Raw genomic sequence first — 15,370 nt, forward strand, 5'->3', positions numbered from 1 at the left:
AGAGAATAAAGTAAGTGAGAAGAAATGTGTTGACTTTTATTAAAAAGATAAATGACTCTACCAAAATGGGAAAGTGACTCCACTACTATAAACGGAGAGATTATTTTACTAAGGTTGACCTAAGAATTTAAGTTATTGGGTCCAAAGTTTTGAGTTCATGTACAAGTGTTATCTTCAAAAAAATATTACTCTTAGTCCCATTTGATATGTATTTTATTTGGATGTCTCATTTCAATAAGTCATCATATAAAAAAATTCAATATGAGTATTTTTCTGATATGTTATCGGACAAATATATTATTAACAAAAAATAGTACTACTACATTTCTTCTCATGTTTTTGTAATAAATTTGTTTATTTATTTTCTTAGTATTTGTGTCGGGATTTCATGACTTGTTGAAATAAGGAGGGAGTAATAATTTACTACTGCAAATAACACAAAATTTGAAATTCTAAGCTTATTTATTTCGATCACATCCACATCCAGGCATCCAGCTAGGAAATTCCAAAAAAAAAAAGAAGGATGAAAAGTAAAAGTAATGATACTCAAGAATGATACATTGCATTTAATCAAAAAAGGAAACCAGCATAAATATAAATCGATCCACTCTGTGCTGCATTTTACCTATTATCATTAATCACATATATACTCGTGTAAAGCATGAGCAGAAGCCACCGGGCTAAATACAACAAAGGAATAAATTCCCATTAATTAATTAACAAACTTATGCAGCCTCGAATAGTCAAACTATGCTGCTCGAGACCTGAGTTTGAATAATTAATTGCTCTAGTTAATTAAAAAAAATACTCAGATTTTTGAATTCTCCTGAGCTGGTCCATTTAAAAAAAAATGTAAGAGAAATTTAAAAAAAAATATTACGCTCATTAGTCATTTTACTACCAAGTGAAAATGGAAGTGTATCACAAAAATAACTGAATTGATACAAAAAACACAAATATTCTAATTTTTTGAAACTAAATATAATGCTAGTAATACTTATTAATTGAAACTGACTGCAAAACAATGGAAGTCGATGTTTTTAAGTGGTTTAAAAACTTTAAGAACTCAAAGAAAATAAAAATGAAATTATGACATTTTTGGTGTTATCAGTGTCAACTATAATGGAGCTGCAATATCGCTGGTAAGCTGCTGGGAAATTCGGTATTTCAGGAATAAGAGTCGAAAAATTAGGGCTGACAATTTTTGGCACAACACGATAATACGACACGAATTCTCACGAAATTAATGGGTATGTGTCAAAGCTTATTGGGTTCGTGTTCTTATCGTGTCGACACGATAACGACACGAAGACTTCATGTCGTGTTCGTGTTACACGTTAAGAAATAATATTAATATATTATAATATTATTAATATTTTATTTATTTAAAATTTTAAAATTTTAAAATTTTAAAATTTAAATTTAAAATTTAATATTAGAAATTATATTAATATATTATAATAGTATTATAGTAGTGTCGTTATCGTGTTGTGTCACATATGTGTTGTTATCGTGTCGTGTTGACCCGAAGTGGTTCGTGTCGTTAATGGGTTCGTGCCGTGTTCATGTATGAGGGTAGCGGGTCGTGTTCATGTTCGTGTTTGGAGTTTTCTTAACGGGTCGTGTTCGTATTTGTTGTTATCGTGTCGTGTTGTTATCGTGTCGACACGATAACGACACAACACACACGATTTGCCACCCCTAGAAAAAATATACTATCAAAATACTTGTACAAACATTAAAAATTAATGTTTGTTGTATACTACTACTATTATATTTGTGCAAATTATGTTTAAGTTGTGTAAATCAGATTTTAAAAAAATAAGCCAAATTTATAAATCAAGTTTGTGTCATTATTGTGTTGTTATTGTGTCGTGTCAACCCAAATTATATTGTACTATTAACGAGTCTGTGTGCATGTCATGTTCAGGTATGAAGGTAGCAGAGCGAATTTGTGTTCATGTTCAGAGTTTTCTTAATAAATTGGGTTAGGGTGAGACATTATTTGTACATTATAACTTTATCGTACGATTCACCAATCCTAGTTTTGATATTAGAATTTGAGACTCACAATATTATATAAAAAATAAATTTTTGATGATTGGATTTACAAATAATTCAGTATTACTCCATATAGCTCAAAATATCGAATGAAATTTCTCGAATTACTGAAAATATAACCAATCAAATATTCCCTAGTCCCTAAAAATTTGTACTTATTTCCATTTTCGTTTCACATTTCACTTTTATCATTTTATTATAGTAGACTCCATATTTTTTTTTTTAATGTATGTTCACTCACATTTTATTATAAATTAATATATACCACTAATTTTTTCAACCCACTTTTTATTACAATTTTTAAAATTTATGTCAAGTCAAATAATGACAAATTAGTAAGGACGATTTTTTCAACCCACTTTTTATTATATTTTTTAAAATTTATGTCAAGTCAGATAATGATAAATTAGTAAGGACGGGAGAGTAATAGCAATTTCATTTCTTAACATATGTCTATTAATAGAAGGGACGGTCATTCATATGATCCTACATTCATTACATTTATTATGTATTTCCATTTAATCCTTATTTCATTTCATCATACCCATGATTACCTCTAATCTTCAACAGGGATAGCAGATTTTGTATCTTTAATCTTAATTAACATAGTTAATCCTCATTTTGTATGGTCTCTTCCGTATATGAACAATAATCTCAGCCCAGTAGGACCTCCAATTAGTTTGGCCCATATATTAATAAAGGCCTAATTATCGACATAAATCCTAAGAACTAAATCTGAGGCCAGCAACTTAAATGGGCAGGCAACAACATTTAATTTTACTCTGATATAAATTCTTGGAAGTAAAATCTAAGGTCAACGATTTAATTTAGCGGCCTACAGCATTCAATTTTGAATTTTATACGATTTATACAAATCTTCACGATTTATACAAAGGCCTAATTTGGCGGCCTACAGTGAACAAAAAATAATTATTTCAAGTTTTTAATTTGTACAACAAAAGTGTAGTTGGAGTATATACTAAGTACTCCCTCGTATCCTTGAATAGAAGTCCCAATTTATTTTTGCATTTAAGTGATAATAAGGGATTTCATATTCTGCTAATTTATATAGTCTAATACAATATATAATTGTGACTCATATACCACTAATTTTTTGCACACACTTTTCTTAGCATTTTCTTAAAACTCGTGTCACAACGAAATGAAACTCCTATTCGCAAACGGAATGAGTAGTTTTTAATAACAAAACTAATTAAATTTACGAATTTAAAAAAAACTTGGACACCAAATATATGATATCTTATACGGAGTATTTTTTTGTCAGGTTATAATATCAAAATTACTATTGTTATTATTATACATACAATTATGCTATCACAAATCATGACACATTTTTAAAAATGAAAACATCAATTCACTATCTTTATTTACTTTTCATTTATTAACATACAAAATAAATAAAATCTTGTGACAAATTTATATACTCCACTTTGAACCGAGAGAGTATGCTTCACTTGGACCTAACTTTAGGTTCATCATCTCAAATGAGATTTATGGATAATGATTAGACGATTAGTAGCCTCCCAAAGAAAGTTTTGAGTTTTAATCAAAACGTCTTTATTTGAAATCTTCATAAGCCTATATCATATCGAAATGACATTATTTTATTCATTTTATTAGTTTTAGGATTTTTCTTAATTTGCACTTTGAATTTTAAGGCTTTTGCTATTTGAGGTATGCAATTTGGATTCACGAATGGGGTTATCAACAAAACGGTGGAAGTCGAATTGATGTCCACAATTCTCAAACTTCGATTGAAGCATTTGCTATTAAAAGTTGTGAGATTAATAAAGAGAATGAAAAAGTTAAGATTTGAACTAAAATTTTCCTTAGATTTTATACAACCGCATGATATCGTACACCTATTTGACACGTTTGACAATCATTACATTAGATCTCAACACAAAAGTGACCCAATTTATTGCATGTTGAATGAGTACGAGCACCGAACAACATTATTAAAATATGACTGTACACGACACAAATCTTAATGAAGACACCAATTTCTTTTTTTTATTATTATACAAATATACTTTGACTCATGGTGCAAAATTATCACACTCACTATAAAACACAAGTAGGATAAAAGTAGATAATAACCTATTAATTTCGTATATATCTGGTGAAGTGTGAAATTTTTGAAAGAGGTAATGGCAAATTTTATCTCTATACCTGATACTTGTATAGTTGTATAGTTGTCGTCTCTATGTTTTTTAAAAAAAATATTAAAAGAGAGGATTGCAAATTTAATCTCTATATCTGATATTTGTATAGTTGCCGTCCTTATATTTGTAAAAAAAAAAATTAAAAGAGAGGATTGCAAATTTAATCTCTATATCTGATACTTATATAGTTGCCGTCCCTATATTTAAAACATATTACTAAAGGAGATTTTGCATTTTTAATCTCTATATCTGATACTACTTTATACTTGTATAGACTCATCTCTATTGAAATTTAATCTCTATATCTGATACTTGTATAATTGTTGTCCCTGTGTTCTTAAAATACTTTCACATGTATTTGAATTTTGATAGTATAATACTACCATTATTTTAAAAAAATTACTACTTCTTTTAAGGTTTTTTTTTTTTAATATCAGATGACCTTCAACCATGAAAGATTATTTTGGTCAATTTTCTATGACTACTATTCCCTCCCTTCTCTCTCCTTTTTATTTTTTTCGTAGTGAATTTCTTAACACTAGGTGTTTCTGAATGACAATTTTGCCTCTGATTAAGAGTAGTACATGACTAAATTGGCACTTTTCTCATTTTAGAATTGCCAACCTTTTATGCTTAGTAATTAGTGCCAGTTTTAGAAAATTACAACCTTACTCTTAGGTGTTTCATTTATTCATTAGTTAAAATAATATTCTCACCATCTCATAATTTTTTAAAAACTTAGATAGGCACAAATTTAAATGAATAATTGATAAAGTGGAAAAGAAAAAATTATTAAATTATATTAGGAGGAAATAAGAATCACTTTGTTAAATATAAAAAATTATTAAAAATATAATTGATTATTTTAACGAGACGGTCCAAAATAGAAAAAATCTAGTAACAATACTAGTATGATACAAGATGAATAATTATGAAGTACTCCAATATAGTATAATGTAATCTTGACATTATGTAGATAGGCGTAGGCCCGAGATTAAAAAAAATAAAAATAAAAAAAGTAACCAAGGGTCAGATACTCCCTCTATCCGCCATTAATAGTCTCATTTCTTGCACGGATTTTAGAAAAATATTAAGAAAAGTGAGTGAAAAAAAAATAGTAGAATATATGTCACTTGTAGTAGTTTTAAATGAAATGTGAGTGGAATGAATGAGTGAAATGTGTGACATTATTATTATTTATATAAAAGGGAAAAAAGACTTATATTTACGGACGGACTAAAAAACAAACTGGTAATTTCTTGGACGGAGGGAGTAACAGCATCTTAGTCCAAATGTTGGTCAATAACACAGAATCAATTATATAAAAAGGTACATTCTGATACATCAAATCAATAAGGTGGTTGTTAATAGGAAGAGAGATTTTGATTTCTATTTTCTTCTCTCTCTTTCTTTGTGGGATCACAAAGTCAAAACCAGCGATGGGATCGGTAGCAAAGAATGGCCTTCAACTGTATCTGACGCAGCTCCAGCAACATCCTTTGAGAACTAAAGTATCTCGCTTCTCTTCTTCTGTGATTTCGTTTTTCCACTTTTTCATAATTTTTTTAAATGTTTTTTCTTTTACTGATTAATTGGATCGTTGCCTTGTCTCACTGTTTAAGTTTTTAATTTTAAAATGTATTTTTGGTGCATAGGTGATAACGGCAGGAGTGATTTCGGCGATTAGCGATATCACGGCGCAGAAGCTCACTGGCATCAAGAAGCTTCAAATCAGACGCCTTCTTCTCAAAGTGGTGAGCTTTTGTATTTAGCCTTTTTGTTGATGGATTTGTTAATTGTTGATTAAATAACTGTCGATAGATAAAAACTGATCGAGAGTTTCAATTGTGAGAAAAAAATTACATCTTTCAATCATGAACCAAGCGAAATTTATGTTGTTTTTTTTTAATGTTTTTTGTTTGTGCGTGTGCGTATGTTTATTTATTGACTGACAATTTCCAACTTAGCATAAAAATGGTAGATGGAGTATCTGGCTTTTTGTTTGTGTGCTTGGTGAATAAAGTCAATAAAAGGGATGTTCATAGTGTGAAGGGGTAGGTAGAGCTTCTCTTTATAATACTTACATGTGAATCACACACAAAATATCATGGTCAACATATCTGTCATGTGATATCAATATAAGTTTACTCAGGTAGTGCCTATTAAATCTCAAATCAATTGTACTCTATTAAGAGACCTCTTATTATACATGGAGAAAGGCTATAGAATTTAAATGGTAGTAATAGAGACTGATGCTGTCTATCTTGGTGCACTCTTATTGCTTCTTTTCACTAATTTAGTTCGTGTGAATCATGGTTGCTACTTCCGTGTACACTATGTTCTAGCCACGAAACTGATACTTTTGTCTGAGTTTAGTACTCCTAAAGAAGCTTTCGTGAACCCAGTTTTCATGTTATTTAGTAGTATAAGGTGTGTAGTTAATGTGTGCCATGTACCTTTTTACTCTTGCTAATATGATCAAGTAAATTCTGAAACAGTGTTCATAAAAAAAGAAAACAAGTAATCCAAGGTTAATCTGATTGCAGCTTTTTGGCTCTGCCTATCTTGGACCCTTCGGGCATTACTTTTACATACTGTTGGATAAAATTTTCAAGGGCAAGAAGGATAATAAAACTGTTGGCAAGAAGGTAAATCTCGTGCTTTTGCTACTTCTTTGCTATCTTAGTTTTCAAACTCATGATTTCCATCTCATTGATCTTCGAATGAGAAGAGCTGTTTTTATGAGGAACTTACTATACAAACTGAAATCATTTCAGGTTTTGTTGGAGCAACTGACGTCTTCACCGTTGAACAACTTGGTTTTCATGCTATACTATGGATTAGTCATCGAGGGTGAGTCTGGTCAGGTTTTTCATTGTTTTTCCTTTTTTTAGGGAAGAGGCGGTGAGTCTGTTAAAGCTTCTTTGTGATCAATATCTACTTGCGAGAATGAGACATGGAATGTGGTTTCTTGTAACCTGTAAAATAGTTAGAATTCAAGTCAAGAGCAGAAAAAACATTGATCAGATCTGCGGCTCTGATGCATGTTAAACCAGTTTAATGATCAGATGAGAATTTGGTTGATTTATAAGTCGTTTTACATCCACAGCAAGGCCATGGCTTCAAGTGAAGTCCAAGATCAAGAAGGAATTTCCAACGGTGCAGTACACAGCATGGACGGTCAGTAATTTGTTGTGCCCAGATATTCGAGTCTCAAACAAACAAGGCATAGCACATTAAAAAATGCAACTTATGTTGATGCCTATCTTATGCAGTTCTGGCCGGTTGTCGGATGGGTTAATCACCAGTATATACCGCTGCATCTTCGTGTTGTTTTTGGAAGTACTGTTGGCTTCTTCTGGTATGGTGTGATACAAGTTTTTGCGCTTGAGTTACGTGTACGGTTTCTAACTATTTTGTGTTGAACACAGGGCTATATTCATGAATCTGAGAGCTAAGTCCATGGCCATAAAGAAAAGTTAAGCTTGTGTAACAGCAACATATATGTATTCTGCAAGTTGTCTCTCCGACGACTATTATTGTTGTATGATGTGATTTTAAGTATGACAATTTTAAAATAAACTCTCAACTTTTATCTTGTGATTTATATGACTCTTCTTTCTTCTTATATAGACTGTGTTATCTCTGATTTTATTAGACCAGAAAAGCAGGAGCATTGTGCTTTCTTAGAGAAAATTATTTGCAATCCATTAGTTTGGATATGATATGCGTCTCGTGTCTTAAAATAAATTGTAGACTCTGTCCTTATTTCTAAGGGTGCACACAGCTTTTATGTCTATGAATTATGAGTCGTTCATAGCAACACGTTTTTGTTTTTTATTTCTATGTTTCTAAAAAGAAGAAAAAACAAGAAAACAAACGTCTTGAATAAAAATGGAAAAGTCTCTCTCTCGAATTGAAACCTAATGGAGTATCACGAATTCACCGAATCACCGTAGATTAGGTACAAAAATGACAATTACAGGTAGTTTTTATTATAGAATATGTTCTTATCTTCATGTTTCGACTAAGTTCCCATCTCTTCATTACCAAACAAAATCTAGAACTTAGGATGCCTTCGCTTAGAAAAAACTCTAATTATCTTATTGAGATCAAATTAATCAACAGATTTTGAGTTGGTAAAACCAAGACAAATAAAGGCATAAAATGTATTGCATTTCGATTGAATCAAGGACATTTTAACCATATACTACTATATTGATCCATCAATTTTAACTTTTAAGCTATTCTGATCTGAAATTAGAGATATCACATTTTAGCTATGTCAAAGAGCAATGTAACTCTATCTGTCAGTGGCTCCAACGTAAGCTCATCTATCCTCTCTTTCTCTCCCTCATTTATATTTTTACATATAGATGAATACATCATCTATAATTTAATTGTCTCAGATTATAATTGACAATGGATTGATACGGCTTACAATAATGAAACCACAAGGACTGCTCACAGCCATAAAGTATGCTGGAATAGACAACTTATTAGACACCAAATCCAACCAACTTAACAGAGGGTAAGTTTCACTTCTTTGTGGAACTTAGGAAGTAATAATTCTTGATATCACAAAAAAAAAAATCAAGAATCTCATGCTAATCACTTACCATCAAATTTGCAGTTACTGGGACATCAACTGGAACTTGCCAGGAGGCCAAGACAGATACCTATTGTACATATTCTGAATTGGATTTGTGGTTTTTCATTAATTTCTGGGGGTTTAATATCAAGAGTTTTTGAAGAAATGTGTTGTGATCTTTATGCACAGGCTAAGGGGATCCGAATATAGCGTGATCAGTTTGAGCAACGATAATCTGGAGGTCTCGTTTAAGTCTAGCTATGACCCTTCGGTTAGTGGGACAAGGCTTCCCCTAACTATAGATCAAAGGTGGATACATTACTCACACAAACAACTTACTTTCATGAAACAAGTGTTTATTATATTACTTCTGTCCTGCAGGTACATTGTAAGGAGTGGAGTTTCGGGTTTCTACTGCTACGCCATCTACGAGCGCCCTCAGGGTTGCCCCCCCTTCGACCTTGCTCAAACACGCATGGTGTTTAAGCTGCAACGCGACAGGTGAATTTACATGTGGTCTTATTATGTTGATAATGATACAAGGAAAAGTGAGAATATGAAATTATAGGTTTCATTACATGGCAATCACGGATTGGAAACAACGCGTGATGCCAATGCCAGAGGATCTACTGCCAGGCAGAGGCAAAACGCTGATTGTGCCCGAGTCTGTATTGCTTGTTAATCCGATCAATCCGGACCTTAAAGGAGAGGTTGACGACAAATACCAATATTCGATGGACAACAAGGATGGTGGAGTCCATGGATGGATAAGCTCCAACCCCAGTGTGGGATTCTGGATCATCTTCCCTAGCCATGAGTTCCGCAATGGTGGACCCACCAAGCAAAATCTCACGTGCCATACCGGTCCAACCTGCCTTGCTGTAATAAGCTTTTTCTTATGCAATGAAACTAGGAGAGAAATGGAATGCAAGAATAATGTGTTAATTTGATGGTGCAACAGATGTTACATGGAAGTCATTACATTGGGAACGACATGGTTGCTCACTTTGAACAAGGTGAAGTATGGAGAAAGGTGTTCGGCCCCTTCTTCGTTTACCTCAACGCCACTAAAGATGTCTCCCAATCTTACAATCTATGGACAGATGCAAAGAAACAGGTATAATAGTACTATTCTTAAACAATAGATCAGTTATAGTAGTAATTTTATATATGCAACCGTACTTGTGTAATCCTAAGAGGTTAATGGAGGAGTCGTTATGGCCGTACGATTTCATCTCATCGCCATACTATCTGACGTCCAAGGAGCGCGGCTCTGCTACAGGAAGACTCTTTGTCCAAGATAGGTGAAGATATGATACATTCATATTCATTAATGCATAATTTCTCACAACAAAATTAGCATATCTTATTCCATGTATGTTCATATGAAGCAGATATATTTCAGATTCGCTTATTCCTGCGAAGTCTGCCTTTGTTGGGCTATCAGTTGCAACAACGGCCGGTTCTTGGCAAACTGAAAGCAAGGTTTGGTTTTTTAACTACTTTCTCACCTCTCCATATTTGAGGTCTTATTTTTACTGTTTTTATAGGATTACCAATTCTGGGTGCAAACAGATTTAGATGGAAACTTCAGCATAAAAAATGTTGTGCCAGGAGTTTATGGGCTTCATGGTTGGGTTCCAGGTGTGATTGGTGATTACCTGTACCATCAACTTGTCACTATCTCTCAAGGTAAATCCATTATTATTAAAAAATAAATATTGTTTGGAGGTTGACTATCAGTAGAGCATACATAGTAGTAAATGAATATTTAGTGATTTGTTGGTTATTCATCAGGAATCGAAACAGAGGTAGGTGATGTAATCTATGCGCCCATAAGAGATGGGCCAACTCTATGGGAGATTGGTTATCCAGATCGCACTGCAGCTACATATTATGTGCCTGATGTCAATCCCATCTATGTTAACAAATTGTTTATCAACACCCCTGAAAAGTATGATTCTCATCTTTCTTTATCACTTACTTTTCAAAGCAAATCAAATGCATTGGAAGGAAGGAAGACAAATTTTGTATTTCTTGTGTTGTGCTTCAGATACAGACAATATGGACTATGGGATAGATACACAGACCTAAATACCAAGAATGATCAAATCTTCACTATAGGGGTGAGTGATGCAAGGAAAGACTGGTTCTTTGCTCATGTCGATAGGTAGGTACACAAACACATTAATCTTTTACTCATTTTCTTCATAAACCTCATCACAATTTTTATAAAAAATAAAAATAAAAACAAAAACTCATTGGAACTGCACAATTAATCCAACAGGAGGAATGGAAACGGTAAATATGTTCCGACAACGTGGGAGATCAGATTCTACCTAAAATCGGTTGCTGCCGGAATTTACAAGTTGAGATTGGCTATTGCCTCAGCTACCCGCTCCGACTTGGAGGTCATCATTTCTACATTCATCATTTTCATAAAGTAAACATTCTGATTATTTTTTTGTGATTGATGAATGATGCAGATTCATGTTAATCAAATGAATGGTGAGCAGCTAGTGTTCCAAGTGACAAATTTGGGCGCCGATAATGCAGTTTGTCGGCATGGAATCCATGGACTATACCAGCTTTTCAGTGTTGATATATCATCAGCATTGTTGATCAATGGCGACAATAGCATGTTTCTCACCCAAGCACGAGCTGGTGATGCACTTTGTGGAATACTTTACGATTACATAAGGCTTGAAGCTCCACCAACTTGATATGAAACTCCAACTACAATTACTCAATCAATGTAATCAACACGAGATGATTCAATTCTTAACTCTACTGCATCTTCTAAGCGAACACTGGAGATCTTATCCACGTCGAACGATCATTTAACATGGGCACCATAAAAACTTACAAAATTGAGACACTGAGACAATATCAAAACAAGAGATAAACTATAAGCATAGCTACTTTAGAGGCTTCACCACCATCCACCACCCATCTATTTACTTTTCATCGCAGCTGCTAAAATTATTGAAGAGCATTCACAAATGCCATCAGCGAGGCCACGTCTCTGTTCTCCGAAGGATACTTAATCGATCGCAGAGAATGATTAGGGAAAAAGACGATGGTAGGGAAGCTTCCCAGCTGCAGCTGCTGCTGCGCGAAGGCCTTCTCCTCCCTGTCTGCTCTAAACTTTGCCACCTTCACTCCCGAACCTGCCAGCGCCTCCGCCAGCTCAACATACGAACCCTCCATCGCCTGACAATATTGGCACCAAGGGGCGTATAGCACTACAAGCCACGCCTCCTGCCTGTTTTCCAGCTTCAGCAAGTTGTCAACTCCCTGCCGGCTCAAGGTTACAACGTTCTCGCTGGTGAAGAGATCAGCAACCGGGGCAGTCCCACTGGCATTGACACTGTTGCTGGTTGAGTTCTCCTCCTTGATGTTGCCCTTGTGCAGGCCACACTCCTTGGCCTTGGCATCCTCCCACCACCACCTTCCCTCACGCTCGTGCTGCCCAGGTAGGACCGGCCTCGTGCAAGGCTCACACCCAATAGAGATGTAGCCTTGAGCGTGCAACGAGTTCACAGGCACATTCATTGTCCGGAGGAAGTTCCAGACATCATTTCCCTTCACATTAGCCACCGGATTCCACTTCACCAAGCTCCCTATTCCACCATCCAAACCTTCAAAAACAGGATCGACTTGGACAATGGGGACTTCTGATCGAGTTCCAGGAGACTGATCCTTGCGTTGGCCAGTTATCCATGCCCGGAGCCCCTTTAGGGCCCGCCTCAACGGCCTGACCTTCCTCACACGGCAGCACTCCTGGTGTCCATCTTCATAGAAGGAGAAAAGGCCCTTGCTCCTGACCAAAGCTTGAACTTCAAGAGCATCTGGAAACATGTATTCAATACGAATCCCATACTTCTTCTCAACTTCATCAAAGAGTCTATACGTCTCTGGATTCAATCTCCCTGTATCAAGGCTGAAAACCCTGTACGGCCTTCCTGTTAAATGAGCATATTCGATCAAAGCCACATCTTCCGCCCCACTGCATAGTTATGAACATCGCACCAGTTAGCTAAATGATTCAAATGTGACAATACTGAGGCTGGCACAATGAGTCAAACGGTCTTAATCAATCAACCATTTGAAAATCAACTGAACTCCTAGGCATGTGCTTCGATTCACTAAATGAGTCACTCGTGAAATAAAATATTCTGGCACTTTTTTGTATCCTTTCCCACCGTAAAAGGTCCCCACACATGAAGTCGAAATTTTCAAATAGGAAAAGAAGAAATTGGTTTGGTATAATCATGATTTTTAGGATCACAAACAGAGCAGAGCATCAAATAAAACGAATATTACCTAAACGCGATAGCAATATCGTTTCCGAATTTCTCTAGAGCCTTATCCATAATCTCAAGAGGAGAAGCATTTTGGAGTTCCTCCGCCAATTTCTGGAAGTCCTCTTCTACCTCAGCTTTTTCTATCACCTCTGCAGAATTTTCGAAATTAGAAAACGAGCAAGGACAAAAGGTGTAAATAAACAAATAGTATTGCAAGAGTATATTATTAAAAAAAATTAACAAATCTACATGCGCACTCTAATGAATAGTTTGCTACGTACCAGGAGCGACCACGGTTGCAGCCGACGGAACGATCGAATCATTCCTCTTCGGCTCCGCGTTCAACGGTTTCACGGCGGCGCAACGGCGTCGTGAGAGCTTCAGCGACGATGTTGGAAGAGGACACCTATCAAGTGGCTGAAATGAACCGAATTGCGCAGCTGAAACAGAGAAAAGGAGATTAAGAAGACGATGGAATTAATTAATAGCACGGGTTTAGAAAATGCGAAATTGGGACGAGATCTTACCTCTGGGCTGCTCAAAAGAGGAAGATGGAGAGGAGCTATGAACGGCTGCAGGCGAAGAGGATACGGAAAACGCCATCGATGAAATGAATTCTGGCTGCAAATCAGAATTTTGGTTTCTGGATTTCGGAAACTGTTGTCAAAATCAGTTTGTAGAGTGTGTTTCGGTGAAAGAAGAAATGGAAACATATATACCAGCACGGAAAAACAATGAAAGGCGGGGAGGTTCATTGAACCTGGACGTATTTCAAGCATCTGGGAGTATGCTGAGGTGGCGCTATCTGATTGGTTGTGGAATGGAGAGAGTGGATGCTGATTCTTCTCTTTTGCATTTCTACTTTCTAATTCCTCCATTTATTTCTTGGAATACGTTTTCATACTATTTCTAGTAAAATATAATCCGTATGTATTCAAATGAGATGTCCTAAAATCTTTAATTTTAGTAATTTGATATGGTATAATTCATTCACATTCGGTTGAAAGGATTAATCTACTTAATTACTAGCATGTAAGACGGCCCAATATATCCACTAGAAATTGTGACCTCCACACTCCCTATACACTAGGACCCGTTCACTATGTAAGATATAGCAAATTTAGGCCCAATTTCTGTAGTTATTCTTACGTTCACTTTTCAAGATGAATTACTTGTTGGCCCTACAAAATATCCTTGGCCCGCACTGTTCATTGGAGAAATTACCCAAAATTAACAATCAGCGTTGAGGTGGTTTAGTAATCTGGGCGCTGTGCTCAAAGCCAGAAATAGATGTAAGATTACGTTTTTACCCCTCAACTTCATTTCACCCAAATTGGTTTTTCATTCCCCCCTCTCAACTTTCGTTTCCCCCAAAATCGCTAGGGCAAATTCTCACTTCCTCCTCGCTGCATCTTTGTGCACGATACCCTGGTAATCATTCCGCAAAAAGTCTCGCCGAAGATGTGTTGACAATTAACAGTCATCTCGTTTGTAATTGCATATATCACCGGCCCAACCAGATTTCATCCATAACGGTTTCTGCAGCGTTCGGGTTCGGCGGAGCTGCGGAGGAAAGGACAACAATTCTAAAGTAAATAACAGAAGAACATTACTAATTCGAGCATACCTATTACCAGTTGAACAAGAGCTTTGATTCCTGTAAAGCAAGCGACGAAATATTCTGCTAGCCCAAAACCCCCTTTTTGTAGAATGGGGGCTGCTGAAAAATTCCAAAGTGGTGCCCATTTTTTTGCTTTCCCGCTACTGAAATGATTTGGAAATTTTGGAGGGTAATTTAGGTAAACCACTGAAGTGGGGGGACTTTTTAAGAAAATAAAAAATCATGGAAAATGCAATTGTAGTTTAATATCGTGATCAGTGAACATCTGAAATAAAATTGGAATATGTGGGCCATACCATTCCATTTAAGACCAAGTTATTTATTGTTCATCTTCTAATGAAGGTAAGTGAACGGGTCCTAACAGTGAAAGTGATTCGTGATTGGAATGTTTTCTTCACTTATTCAGGCCACAGAAATGGTGATAACGTTGACTCACTGCCACTAGCATTCAAGTGGTTTGAATTGCATTCCAACCGCATATCCATTGTCTCATACTCCCTCCGTTTCATAGTAATGGAGGCGTTTTTTTTTCGGCACGAAAATTAAGAAAAATTGTGTTTGGTGAATTAAGTAAAGGGAGAATAAAGTGGAAAAAGAAAAAAAA

The 15,370-nt window shown here is 35.3% G+C and overlaps 3 protein-coding genes across 3 annotated transcripts; 2 read left to right on the plus strand and 1 right to left on the minus strand.

The window, feature by feature from the left end:
- Nucleotides 1–5,598: 5,598 nt before the first annotated feature.
- Nucleotides 5,599–7,875, plus strand: LOC125193408 (peroxisomal membrane protein PMP22-like). The gene is made up of 7 exons (XM_089056402.1): nucleotides 5,599–5,758; nucleotides 5,903–6,001; nucleotides 6,794–6,895; nucleotides 7,025–7,100; nucleotides 7,357–7,427; nucleotides 7,523–7,608; nucleotides 7,679–7,875. Exons 1-7 carry the CDS (start codon nucleotides 5,687–5,689, stop codon nucleotides 7,728–7,730), a joined length of 558 nt encoding a protein of 185 aa, XP_088912528.1. The 5' UTR covers nucleotides 5,599–5,686; the 3' UTR covers nucleotides 7,731–7,875.
- Nucleotides 7,876–8,455: 580 nt separating this feature from the next.
- On the plus strand, nucleotides 8,456–12,683 carry LOC125195965 (uncharacterized). The gene is made up of 14 exons (XM_048094276.2): nucleotides 8,456–8,571; nucleotides 8,657–8,778; nucleotides 8,881–8,931; nucleotides 9,028–9,147; nucleotides 9,220–9,339; nucleotides 9,407–9,719; nucleotides 9,800–9,955; nucleotides 10,036–10,142; nucleotides 10,233–10,323; nucleotides 10,389–10,530; nucleotides 10,636–10,792; nucleotides 10,892–11,008; nucleotides 11,126–11,249; nucleotides 11,325–12,683. Exons 1-14 carry the CDS (start codon nucleotides 8,530–8,532, stop codon nucleotides 11,559–11,561), a joined length of 1,899 nt encoding a protein of 632 aa, XP_047950233.1. The 5' UTR covers nucleotides 8,456–8,529; the 3' UTR covers nucleotides 11,562–12,683.
- On the minus strand, nucleotides 11,658–13,833 carry LOC125195967 (5'-adenylylsulfate reductase 1, chloroplastic-like). Its single transcript, XM_048094277.2, has 4 exons — nucleotides 13,673–13,833; nucleotides 13,427–13,585; nucleotides 13,165–13,294; nucleotides 11,658–12,847 (listed from the first exon to the last, which is right to left on the minus strand). Exons 1-4 carry the CDS (start codon nucleotides 13,746–13,748, stop codon nucleotides 11,821–11,823), a joined length of 1,392 nt encoding a protein of 463 aa, XP_047950234.1. The 5' UTR covers nucleotides 13,749–13,833; the 3' UTR covers nucleotides 11,658–11,820.
- Nucleotides 13,834–15,370: the final 1,537 nt, after the last annotated feature.

The sequence above is a fragment of the Salvia hispanica genome, chromosome 4 (assembly GCF_029641045.1).
Source record: "Salvia hispanica isolate PSC_SH4W2 chromosome 4, Shi_PSC_v1, whole genome shotgun sequence".
NCBI classification, from domain to species: Eukaryota; Viridiplantae; Streptophyta; class Magnoliopsida; order Lamiales; family Lamiaceae; genus Salvia; species Salvia hispanica.

Excerpts from the sequence above, each read along its gene's own strand:
- LOC125195967 (XM_048094277.2), bottom strand. The coding sequence starts at position 13,748 with ATGGCGTTTTCCGTATCCTCTTCGCCTGCAGCCGTTCATAGCTCCTCT. Across the intron at positions 13,295-13,426 it reads TGCAACCGTGGTCGCTCCTG|AGGTGATAGAAAAAGCTGAG; the intron begins GTACGTAGCAAA and ends AAAATTCTGCAG. Across the intron at positions 12,848-13,164 it reads GATATTGCTATCGCGTTTAG|TGGGGCGGAAGATGTGGCTT; the intron begins GTAATATTCGTT and ends ATAACTATGCAG.
- LOC125193408 (XM_089056402.1), top strand. The coding sequence starts at position 5,687 with ATGGGATCGGTAGCAAAGAATGGCCTTCAACTGTATCTGACGCAGCTC. Across the intron at positions 6,002-6,793 it reads GACGCCTTCTTCTCAAAGTG|CTTTTTGGCTCTGCCTATCT; the intron begins GTGAGCTTTTGT and ends ATCTGATTGCAG. Across the intron at positions 7,428-7,522 it reads TGCAGTACACAGCATGGACG|TTCTGGCCGGTTGTCGGATG; the intron begins GTCAGTAATTTG and ends TATCTTATGCAG.
- LOC125195965 (XM_048094276.2), top strand. The coding sequence starts at position 8,530 with ATGTCAAAGAGCAATGTAACTCTATCTGTCAGTGGCTCCAAC. Across the intron at positions 9,148-9,219 it reads CCCCTAACTATAGATCAAAG|GTACATTGTAAGGAGTGGAG; the intron begins GTGGATACATTA and ends TCTGTCCTGCAG. Across the intron at positions 10,793-10,891 it reads TTTATCAACACCCCTGAAAA|ATACAGACAATATGGACTAT; the intron begins GTATGATTCTCA and ends GTTGTGCTTCAG.